Source organism: Danio rerio, chromosome 22, assembly GCF_049306965.1.
Source record: "Danio rerio strain Tuebingen ecotype United States chromosome 22, GRCz12tu, whole genome shotgun sequence".
NCBI classification, from domain to species: Eukaryota; Metazoa; Chordata; class Actinopteri; order Cypriniformes; family Danionidae; genus Danio; species Danio rerio.
The window spans coordinates 4,897,573-4,910,339 of NC_133197.1; the positions used below are offsets into that span (position 1 = coordinate 4,897,573).

The following is a 12,767-nucleotide window of genomic DNA, read 5'->3' on the forward strand; positions in this document are numbered from 1 at the left end:
CCACACCGTGTTTAACCTAGCAATTCTGAACAGCCTTCTGTCCACTGAAAACGCACATCACATGACCACACACACACACACACACACGGATAAGTGGTGCTCACTGCAAAGCCACACACACAGCCACAAACTGTCATGCGCCCTCTGAGCTCCAGGCAGAGAGCAGTGCACGTCGGACAAATTATCAAGGATGTACCGCTGGATCGCGCCTCACTATAGTTGTTAAACGTGATATTCAGACATACCAAGTCTCCCGGAAGTTCCGGGAGTCTCTATGCATTTGCGGGACTCATAATGCCCGCAAACGAGTGATAATCTACCAGAAATTGCGTATCTCCCTCCCGGTCGCGGACCCTTCTCACCCCCGGATCCCTCCTCGCTCTTCAGACACATCGCGCACAGTCTACCAAAACCCAATCGTCCATCGCGATGTTTCACATTAGACATTGTACAATGCCGAATTCGTCGACTGGTGTAAATGCAACATTACACATTTTGTCCATTAATATAATCTTCACATGATGATCTACATTTTTTTTTTAACTTTGTTTATTTTGAACATTCAATTGAGTACTGTCATACAGCATTTCAAGGTACATTGGTATCTCAGTATGTGAACTTAGGTGGTATAAAAATGAAGTACATTATTGTCAGGTGTATTTACTACACAGTAGTACTCAAATTTTGTATATTATAAAATGAAAAACAGCATAAAATGATTTACATTTTTAATTGAATAAATTGAATGCAAGTAAGGAAAAGCTAGTTTAGTTAGTGTATAAACATACTACACAGACTTTACGTCCCCGCCAACTTACTAACAACAAATTTTCAAGCTTATTTTTAGAAATGTGATCCATGACAAGAATTTATAACATTTTATATTGAGGTACGCACAATCTAACTGCACAAGTCTGCAACTGCAGTCAAAGCCATCGTAACAAACTACATTTGTATAGTGATGTCTATAAGCCACGAGTATTCGTATTCTCCAACGCTGCCTGTAGTCTCATTTAGCAACTTATTAGCAGCTGTTTTTTTTTTTTTACGAAAGCGTAACCAATTTCAAATAGCTCAACAGTTTGTGTAACTGATGTGTTTTATGTTGTAGAATAAAACGTGAAAGTATCTTGAGCTTGTGTAAAACCCATTGACTCACAATGGCACAGGAACTGTTAAAAGCAAATGCTAACTGCTAAAATTTGCTAACTGCTAAAGTTTGCTAACTGCTAAAATGCTAACTTCTGGGTTTTTCTGCTTGCAGATTGACGTGATTATTCCTCCGCTCTATTGTTTTGTTTGTGATTTTTGATCTGCAGGCCGTCGCTGAAGCCCAGTATTGGTATTATATTATCGAGTTGTCCTTCTACCTCTCACTTCTGCTCTGCGTATCGGTGGACATAAAGCGCAAAGTAAGTCTTGACTCCTGCTCCAATGTAATTATGCAAAAATGATGGGTCGTACTTTATTTTAATATTCAATTCTCGCTATTTCTAAATCATTAATAATGACTTTTGAGTCATTTAATTCATAATTTGATGCTTTATTAATAGTTATTAGGGCAGTAGTTGGGTTTAGATATTGGGTAGGGTTAGGGATGTAGAATAAGATCATGAGGAATATGTGCTTTATATGTACTGATAAACCACTAATATTTGAATGATAGGCAAGTAGTAAGCCACTAGTTAATAATCAGAATTGGTGCTTAAACTAAAGTGTTACCAAATTATGATATTTTTATCATTCATGATAGTAAATAGTCAGTGTTTTATGCCTTTGATGAAGCCATGGATTATTATTTTAACATGTAACGTTTGAATAGCAGAATTCATGCAGGAAAAACTGCATTACCCATGATGCTGGATAAAGAATCAACCAATCACAGAGTGGCAGTGAGCTCCGCCCTCTCCCACAAAGTTGAGTCTCACTAAATTCTATTCAAAATATGTATATATAGGCGTGTTTGGCAACAAACTCAGTGTTTTTATAGAAAACAGATATCAAGAAGTGAAAATAAGTTTAATTCAGTTGACACTGCAGTGCTTCATGGGATTGTAGTTCTTCTATCCTATTTGAAAGTAATCACAGGCTTCGTCCGAAATCGACTACAACTCGTACTCGATGAATGAATGAGTAGTGTGAATGGAATTGGGACGTCCTACATCCGACATTTGTCATCATCACATGATTCACCCACGTCAGTTACGATGCTTTACTCCCATTCATGAATTCTCTCGCAAGGCATCATGGGATAGCGTAGCATCCATTCTCACTGATAGTAGTTGGACATCCGGATACTTCTCGCGTACTGTCCTTCCAATACTTTGAATTTAGACATACTAATCAGCTCGCATACTGTTTTTCACATACTATCCCTAATGAAAAAAACAGCTTAAACCAGCCTAGGCTGGTTGGCTGGTTTTAGCTGGTCGACCAGGCTGGTTTTAGAGGGGTTTTGGCCATTTCCAGCCTAATTCTTAGCTGGTCTGGCTGGGAGATGACCAGCTAAAACCAGCTTGACCAGCCTAGCCAGGCTGGCAGCCCAGCCAAAACCAGCTATGTCCAGCTTAAACCAGGCTGGTCAAGCTGGATTAAGCTGGTCATTTTGACCAGCTAAGACCAGGCTGGGATTGACTGAAAACCAGCCTGGAAATGGCCAAAACCCCTCTAAAACCAGCCTGGTCGACCAGCTAAAACCAGCCAACCAGCCTAGGCTGGTATAAGCTGGATTTTTCAGCAGGGATATAGTAACGTCTCATCCGAAAGACGAGGTCCCGACTCTCTGTGGTGTCCCATCCCAGGATGTCCTTCAAAAAAGAGTAGGGGTTTACCCCCGGCATCCTTGCCAAATTTGCCCACTGGCTTCCTAACCGTCCCCATATCATAATTGGCTTCATCACTCTCTCTCCTCTCCACCAATCAGCTGGTGTGCGGTCTGGCGCAATATGGCTGCCGTCGCAGCCGTCCAGGTGGATGCTGCACACTGTTGGTGGATGAGGAGATTAAAGTGCTGTGTAAAGTGCTTTGAGTGCCCAGAAAGTAGTAAGGAAGTATGTAATTTTGGATGCAGCCATAAGCTGTTTCCATCCACCTATTTTATGATGGAAACGCCATGATGTGCATAAATTTTAAAAATACGCATTAAAAACCTTATGCGCCTAACTGGGTAGGATAAACTTTTTATTCGATAACAAAAGATGTGCATAAACTGCGATGGAAACACTTTTACCGCACAAACTCCAGCATGCGCATTAAACAAGGTCATGTGATTTTGTTAAAAGAGATCATGTGATGCTTAAAATGTGTGTGAATGGATGAAACGTCAGGCTGAGCACATTATAAAACATCTGAAATGTTGTTTTGGTCATTATAAAACGCCTCACCATTTCAGTATTAATGCTATTATATTATTAATGACCTCCAGAATCAAGATCGCCTGTGCTCCGCGTCTGACACCATCAAACGCCACTGCGCTCTCACTGCAGGTCAGGATTGTCTTCTGAGGCGCATTCATTTAGAAAAGATTGACGCAGCTTCTCCTACTGCAGCAAATGCAGTTTTTACTGTTGATATTTGGCGCCAGTTAATCAGGAAGTGACGACTTTGTTCGCTTTGACTCGTTGGATGGAAAGATGCGTCATTCGCACAACTTTTATGCGATAATCCAGTTTTGCGCATAAAGTTTATTCGCATTTTTAGATGGAAACATAGCTATAGTCTTGTCTTTTTGACATATTGTCTTAGAGTTCTTTGCTTCAAAAGGTTTCAGTGTTGCGATTCTTGTTGTTACTGGTTGGTTTGGTTAAAATGCCTTCATGAAGACTTTTCAAACAGGAAAACTCTCACTATTGCAAATTAGCCAGCACTCCTGAATGTGTCCACCGCTCTAATGCTTTGTTTTTGTTTGTTTAGGACTTCCAAGAGCAAATCATCCACCACATCGCCACCATTTTCCTCATCGCGTTCTCATACTGTGCGAACTACGTGCGGGTGGGAACCCTGGTGATGCTCGTTCACGACTCGTCTGACTTCCTTCTGGAGGTAAATCGCACAATCCGATTGGCTGCTCTGTGAGCTTCTGTTATGACATCACAGATTGAGCATGAACACTCGTGATGTGGAATAAATAAGGAATAATTGACATAAACCACTACTGAAGTAGCATCATATCTTAAAACATTGGGATTTATTCACCTATACCCTACTTTCCAAAGCTTCAGCCACTGTTTAGATGTAGTATTTCAGACATTTGTCTGGTGTTTGTCTTTAAACTGTTCCTGTGTGCAGCACTAGTGTCTTACACATCTCATCCAAAGCCTTCTGCTGTGTTTTGATGTGAAAACCAAATCGTTCAGCGTAGTGGAGCTGCGATTCACTCAAAACCTGTCAGAACTACTTTAGCTGCGCATTTATCCGACAATAACCTAGGGCTGCTCGATTTTGGAAAAAATCATAATCACGATTATTGTAATCACGATTATTCTAAACGATTATCAGTTGAAGTCAAAATTATTAGCGCGCCTGAGAATTTTGTTTTTTTAAATAACTATTTCCCAAATTATGTTAAACAGAGCAAGGAATTTTAACAGTATTTCCTCTAATATTTTTTTTTCTTCTGGAGAAAGTCTTATTTGTTTTATTTTAGCTAGAATAAAAGATGTTTTAATTATTTTGAAAACCATTTCAAGGTCAATATTATTAGCCCCCTTAAGCGATATATTTTTGGATTGTCTGCAGAAGAATCTACTGTTATACAATGACTTGTCTCATTACTCTAATTAAGCCTTTGAATTGCACTTTAATCTGAATGCTTGTATTTTGAAAAACATCTAGTAAAATGTTATGTACTGTCATCATAGCAAAGATAAAACAAATCAGTAATTAGACATGATATATCAAAACTATTATGTTCAGAAATACGTTTAAAAAAAAAACTTCTTTCCATGAAACAGAAATTGGAGGAAAAGGGTTGCTAATATTCTGGAGGGCTAATAATTCTGACTTCAACTGTATATATATATATACAGTTATTTTCCACCCTGCAAAGGAAAGAGAAATAAATACAATAGAATAAAAATATGAAACAAACTGTGATTTAAGCATCTTCACCCTAAGAAAAACACTTTAGCTACAAAAATCCTTCAGTCAGGAGCAGTAGGGGATGTTCTTGTCGTTTGATTAATGATAAAACAGGCGGCAGCATTTCACACTGTCACTTTAATGGTTTCTCTTTCACGTGTCTTTTGATTCTCAACTCGTTTGTTTATTACGCAAATGAGGGTTAATATGAATAATCACTAATCACCGCGTTTTGACACCTATTTGACCATTAAAGTGCTCGCGTTAAGATTACTTTAGATGTCTGCGCTCCTCTGCTCGTCTCAGTGTGCGAATGAGACCGAATGCTGACCGCGTGCTTGTGCGCGTGTTGCGTTTTGAAATAAGAGTGAATGCTGACATCTGAGCCTACAAAAATATGTTTTAGTCCACTTCTAAATGGATTTTGGTGCAGTTCAGCTATGATATTAATGCAACACAAACCAAAAAAACATCTAAACTGACCAAAAACACAATCTGATGTGACAAGAAATAACCCTAAAAAACGAAATGTTGAATGTTCAGTAAGTTGCATCACATACTATACTGTACGTTGTAAAAGTCATTTCTTATTTTTGTTTCTCTTCAGTCTTAACAATGGCAATGCGAAATCCAATTGAACAAGGTCTTAACCTATTGTTTTGTTTTTGGGTTGAACAAATGAAGTAAACTGACCCATACGTGTGAACACACACAGTGAAGGTGAACAGAGTTCATTTTACCCAAGGTTTAGACTTGTCGGGTTCATTTTAACAAGTTGTACTAGGTTTTTTTTCTGCTTCAGGCGTAAATAACTACCAGGAAACAAAAGGTTCAGAAGTTCCCCTGATTGTTTCTTCCTCGAACAAAGATGCACATTTAAAATACCAGTCTGACAGACGATCACACTAATGATCAATGTGTTTAATTTACAGTCAGCCAAGATGTTTAACTACGCTGGATGGAGGAAGACCTGCGATGCCCTGTTTGTTGTTTTCGCTGCAGTTTTCTTAGTAACTCGCCTTATAGTTTTCCCTTTTAGGTAAGAATGTCACTGGACTGTATGTGAAGATGAACTTGATTTATAAACTTCTCAAATACATTGAGTACAACTGTGGCGACAAATCATTTAAGAAATAGATTCTGCTTTGATTTTGAGATTTACTTTGCTTCCTTTTTAAAAGCAGATGACGCTCAATGCTAATTTTTAACAGCAGATGACATTCTAGGCTAGTTTTTAATCAGCAGCTGGCACTCTAGGCAATTTTTTTTAACAGCAGACAGTGTTTTAAGGCGAGTTTTAAGCAGTAGACAGTGCTCTATGCTATTTTTTTCTAACAGCAGGCAGTGTTTTAAGGCTAGTTTTTAGCAGTAGATGGTGCTCTATGATATTTTTTAACACTAAGTGGTGCTCTAGGCTGGTTTTTAACAGCAGACGTGATTAAATTTATTTTTTTTGCAGCAGATGGTGCTCTAGGCTAGATTTAAAGTGTACACTCAAGTGCTTGTGTGTTCAGCTGATAGATGTAAGTTGGCTTTGATATCATTAAAATAATGTAAACAGCTCTATGTGAAGATTATTGTAATTTGCTAAAACCTTTTATTAACTTCATTAAAACAATTTCATATTCCAGTAGTATGTGTAAAGAATTAGATGCAAGCAGAGTATGGCTGTTTGTAAAGCTTACAGCCGCCATCTGTTGTTAAAACTAGCCTAGAGTGCCATCTGTTGGTTAGAAACTAATGTAGAGCAGTGTTTCTCAACCACGTTCCTGGAGGACCACCAACACTGCATGTTTTGGATGTTTCCTTTGTCTGCCACACCCATTACAGGTCTTTCAGTCTTTGCTAATGAGCTGATGACCTGAATCAGGTGTGTTTGGTTAAGAAGACATGCAAAATATGCAGAGCTGATGGTGCTACAGAAACATAGTTGATAAAAACTAGTGTGTCATCTGTTGGTTAAAAACTAGCCTAGAGCACCATATGTAGGTTAAAAACTAGCCTAGACTGCCATCTGTTGGTTAAAAACTAGCCTAGAGCACTATATTGGTTAAAAAGTAGCCTAGACTACCATCTATTGGTTAAAAACTAGCCTAGAGCACTACATATTGGTTAAAAAGTAGTCTAGAGTGCCATCTGTTGGTTAAAAACTAGCCTAGAGCATCATATGTTGGTTAAAAACTAGTCTAGAGCGCCATCTGTTGGTTAAAAACTAGCCTAGAGCACCATATGTTGGTTAAAAACTAGCCTAGAGCACCATATGTTAGTTAAAAACTAGCCTAGAGCATCATATGTTGGTTAAAAACTAGCCTAGAGCACTATATATTGGTTAAAAAGTAGCTTAGAGTGCCATCTGTTGGTTACAAACTAGCCTTGGGCACCATATGTTGGTTAAAAACTAGCCTAGACTGCCATCTGTTAAAAACTAGCCTAAAGCACTATATATTGGTTAAAAAGTAGCCTAGACTGCCATCTGTTGGTTTAAAAACTAGCCTAGAGCATCATATTTTGGTTAGAAACTAGCCTAGACTGCCATCTGTTGGTTAAAAACTAGCATAGAGCACCATATGTTAGTTAAAAACTAGCCTAGAGCACCATATGTTGGTTAAAAACTAGCTTAGAGTACCATATGTTGGTTAAAAACTAGCTTAGACTGCCATCTGTTGGTTAAAAACTAGCCTAGAGCACCATATGTTAGTTAACAACTAGCCTAAAGCATCATATTTTGGTTAGAAACTAGCCTAGACTGCCATCTGTTGGTTAAAAACTAGCCTAGAGCACCATATGTTAGTTAACAACTAGCCTAAAGCATCATATTTCGGTTAGAAACTAGCCTAGACTGCCATCTGTTGGTTAAAAACTAGTCTAGAGCGCCATCTGTTGGTTAAAAACTAGTCTAGAGCGCCATCTGTTGGTTAAAAACTAGTCTAGAGCGCCATCTGTTGGTTACTAACTAAGCTCAGAATCAATTCAAGAGGGAATAGCAATGCATTTTGAAAATGTAGATATTTAGTCACAGCTCTTGGCAACTGGAAAACACCTCAAATCTAAGGTTTCATGTTTGATTTGCAGAATCGTCTACACCGCTGTGGTGGATTCATTGGACGTATTTTCTCCATACCCTGGCTATTATTTCTTTAACGGCCTGTTACTGGTTCTTCAAGCTCTGCACATCTTTTGGGCTTGGCTGATTCTTCGAATGGTTCACAAATTTGTCTTTTTAGGCAAAGTGAGTATCTATGTTGAAAACAAATACTTTATCCTTTCACTTTACATATAAAGCACTTTACAACTACACATGCATGCCAAAGTGCTGGACAAGCAAATAAAGAAAAGCACATAAGATACATAAAAACAAGTCATTTAAACACATTTAGTGATATTATCTCCCTAAATTCATATGGAAATCTGACCTATGTATGGCACTATATATATGAATATATAAATACAGTTGAAGTCAAAATTATTAGCCCCCCTTTTAATTTTTATTTATTTTTTTTATATTTCTCAAATGATGTTTAACAGAGCAAGGACATTTTCACAGTATGTCTGATAATATTTTTTCTTCTGGAGAAAGTCTTATTTGATTTATTTTGGCTAGAATAAAAGCAGTTTTTTTTAACACCATTTAAGAACAAAATTATTAGCCGCTTTAAGCCAATTTGTTTTTCGACTGTCTACACTCTACAGCAGAGGTTCTCAAAGTGGGGGTCGGGACCCCCCGAGGGGTCGCGGGACAATGAAGGGGGGTCACCTGGTGATTTTCAAAAATCAATTAATTTTTATTAAACCTTAAGACTTACTGTATTTTATCAATAATAGTTACTATGAACTATATAGTTACTATAGTAGCTTATAGTTACTAGTTCTATTGGATTGCGACTATTTGGGTAATTACATTATACTGAAGGCACAGCAATACTGTCAGATGCAGCAGATTTTGTAACACCAGGTTAAACTTTCTAGCCCATTTACAGCACTGACATACATAAAAAAAAATAAAAAAAAACAAAGAATAGACTTGGGTCTATTGGTGTGTGTGCGTCATTGCATACAAGGTTTCTATATTTATAACCACCACCTCAGAGAATATTGGGGGTCACGAGTCACTGGCATTCTCATTTTGGGGGTCGCAGGCTGAAAAGTTTGGGAACCCCTGCTCTACAGAACAAACCGTCGCTGTACAATGACTTGCCTAATTACCCTAATCCGCCTAGTTAACCTAATTAACCTAGTTAAGCCTTTAAATGTCACTTTAAGCTGTATAGAAGTGTCTTGAAGAATATCTAGTCAAATATTATTTACTGCCATCATGACAAAGATAAAATAAATCAGTTATTAGAGATGAGTTATTGAAACTATTATGTGCAGAAATGTGCTGAAAAAATCTGTTAAACAGAAATTAGGGAAAAAATAAACAGGGAGGCTAAAAATTCAGACCTCAACTGTATATATACACACAATTATAGCTAATATATTTGAACATATATGTACAGTCATTATTCCAATGGCTGAAAAATATATAGGTAAACATTTCTGCAAAATTTCGAAATGTATATGTTATATGCATATATGATATTTTATACATGTGAAATCCAAATATGAACTTGCATGTCATATGTCATTTGCATATTGCCAGATTTCCGTATGGGGTGAGGCCGGCTATTCCACAGCCTCATTATAGAAAAAATGAATAGATGTAGGGTTATCCTCTTCTCTAAATGTTACAGTAGTTTAAAAATAGCAACTGTGTTTTTAAGGTGGAACGAGATGAACGGAGTGACGATGAAAGCGAGCCTGATGAGGATGATGAAGTCGGAGAAGAAGAAGAAGAGCGCAGCTGGGAGCACAAAAAGGGTGCACTTAATTCAAAACTGGCTTCTTTGGCCAATAACTGTGTTTTGAACAATTTAACGAACCAGAGACAAAAAATGAATAGTAGAACACTGAAGGAGAGATAGTGAATCCACTGTATGCATTTAAAGAGACAGTTCACCCAAAAATAAAAATGAGTTTCCTTCTGTTGAACACAATGAAGATATTCTGAAGAATGGTGGAAAAGACAACCACTGACTACAATAATACTTTTGGACATCATTTTCTGCTTTTCCCCAAACATTCTTCAAATTATCTTATTTTATGTTCAACAGAAAAAAACTACAATCTTTAAAACCACTTGAGCGTGAGTAAAAGAAAGGTGAACTATCCCTTTAAGTGTTTCGCTTTTAACTCACTTTCTTAGCTTTCTTGTTTGTCAAGGTTTAACTCTTAACTTCATATTTTGGTTTCATAACTATAATAAATAATACAATTTATGTTGTTACCATTACAGTGTGTTCGAAATCCATACAAAGTGAACTCTTTTATTTGTTTAAAATGAGTCTAATTGGCACTTTAGTAATACTTTAAAAAAATTAAAAGGTGTGCATTAAAATGATTCATGAACACATGTGCCCCTGCTTTCACAAACCAGGTTTAAGGCTAGTCAAGATTAAATAGAATGTTTAAGCTGCATCTTGCAGTGAGATGTCTTAAAATACGTCAGTGTCATTTTTTGTCTCCAGGGGCCTCATGTATCAACGCTGCGTACGCACAAAAACTTTGCGTACGCCAGGTTTCACGCTCAGAATCGCTCACGTTTGGATTTACTAACAATGAACTGAACGTGGGAATGTGCGCAGCTTCACGGCAGCTTTCTGGCAGGCGTACGCACATTTTTTGTGCGTGTGTGTTTTATTTCCATTGGCGACTCCTAGAGGCAGTTGTGTTAAATTCTTCTCTACAAAGTGTCTGATCCTTGCAATGGCAGCTGTATGAGACGGGTTCATATAGTAGGTATGTAAGATTTCCATACCATACAGTTGACCAGCTAAACATTAAAGCACAATTTGCAGCGGTCGCCTGTTTTCCCAATGTAATCTGAGCTATCTACTGCACGCACATTGCTATAAAGACACTATCTGAAGATGAATTTGCATGCGTGAATCAAAAACATTTCCATTCAATAAATGTGCAAATAAAATATGATGCACAAACTTATTGATGATTCCTACTTGTCTTTCTCGTGATAAATAGTGGGCAAAATCTGATATGTAGCGGGAAAAAAAGAAGAAAGAATTCATCAGACGCTGGATTCGAACCGAGTTTAAGCTTGAACGTGTCAGTTCATGAACACATGCGTCGTATGGGCTGCGCCACTGAGACTACTAAGGGTACTGCAACATTTTATAGATATAAATCACACTATTTCTTTCTTAAATGCACTCAGTGCGATGTTCAGACCCAACTGTGTTAACCGTACCAGCTAAACTCTCCTACTCTATTTTTCTCTTTTGTTGTTAATTCCGGAGAACAAACTTGCAAATAACACCGCTTTTCTCCGGTCTACCTCCGAAAGCAGCACCTCCAATTCACATTCTGTTCAAAGTTTCTCTTTTTGCTTGATTTTGCCGTTGCTTTTTCGTTCGGTTTTGCCATTAGCATAGTCATTAGCATATTCATACGGGGGAGGAGGCAGGGAGGGGTTTTGTGCTCGTGCATGTTGCGCTCAGTTTCACGTTCATTCAGATGTACAAAAGAATATGCATGAGATTCGGCGTACGCAGTGTTTCATACATCTGAAATTTTTTCTGCGTACGCACATTTACAGCTTTGTGCGTACGCAATGTTTTAGTAAGATTTCCACGCAAGTCTTCGTACATGAGGCCCCAGGTGCACACCAGTAATATATTTTTTCTAAGGGCTTTTTTATAAATGTGACTTAAATAGTGTAATTTAACTAAGGCCTAGTCCTGGCCTAATCTAAGCCCTGTTTGTGCAACTGGGCCGTGAAGTATTAAATTGTTGAACTGTAATGAATGCTGTTCAAACTAAAGTGCTACTACTGTTCAGTATGGAACAGAAATATAAACTCTTCTGAGAGTGACTACATGTAGATGCACCTTTTGTAGTACTTCTCATAGGGTTAATTTGGAGATGTTAGTCGTTTAAGTTGTGTGAAAATCTGTGACTTGTCTGCAGATGCTCTTGTTTTTCTAGAACAGGCATCGGTGGATATCTAGAAAAGACTTTTAGCGCCATCTTGTGGTGAAATATCCATTTGTGTTTGTGATTTTACTACTGGAGCTTGTGGTTTTGTAAGAGGCACTTTTTTTGTTGAGCACTGCTATATCAAGCTACAAAACTGATGATTTTTGCTTGAAAAGTGTAGATTTGAGGACATTTTTTTGATTTGAGGACCATGATTTTTCTTAATAATAAATTCGCCCCATGTACTGAGGGTGAAGCATTTTTTCTATTCTGAATAGTGCTGGAAATTAATATTGTTTAAAGTACATTCACACAACTAGCGTACATTTATTTGCACCATAGCCATAACCTGAGCCTTTTGTCTGAAAGCTGTGTGTGTGTGTGTGTCCTACTCTGTTTATTCTTAGTCTTAAAATGACCTGCGATTGTTTCTCTGAGGATGAATTTTACATATTTGGTTGTTGGGATTTTATTGAGTCTGATTTTATTAATGCAATATATTGTATAACGTTTAATACTGACAGAAGGATATATATATATATATATATATATATATATATATATATATATATATATATATATATATGTATATGTATATGTATGAATGTATGTATATATATATATATATATATATATATATATATATATATATATATATA

The 12,767-nt window shown here is 37.3% G+C and overlaps 1 protein-coding gene across 5 annotated transcripts in view; it reads left to right on the forward strand.

The window, feature by feature from the left end:
- cers4a (ceramide synthase 4a) overlaps positions 1 to 12,599 on the forward strand; it is an 86,762-nt gene extending 74,163 nt beyond the window's left edge. For 3 of the 5 annotated variants that reach the window (XM_073936275.1, XM_068216252.2, XM_073936273.1), the window contains 5 exons: positions 1,320 to 1,412; positions 3,913 to 4,041; positions 6,012 to 6,118; positions 8,152 to 8,308; positions 9,840 to 10,618. In XM_073936275.1, coding sequence (XP_073792376.1) covers positions 1,320 to 1,412; positions 3,913 to 4,041; positions 6,012 to 6,118; positions 8,152 to 8,308; positions 9,840 to 10,040 — 687 coding nt within the window. In that variant the 3' untranslated portion in view covers positions 10,041 to 10,618. 5 annotated transcript variants of the gene reach the window in all.
- Positions 12,600 to 12,767: the final 168 nt, after the last annotated feature.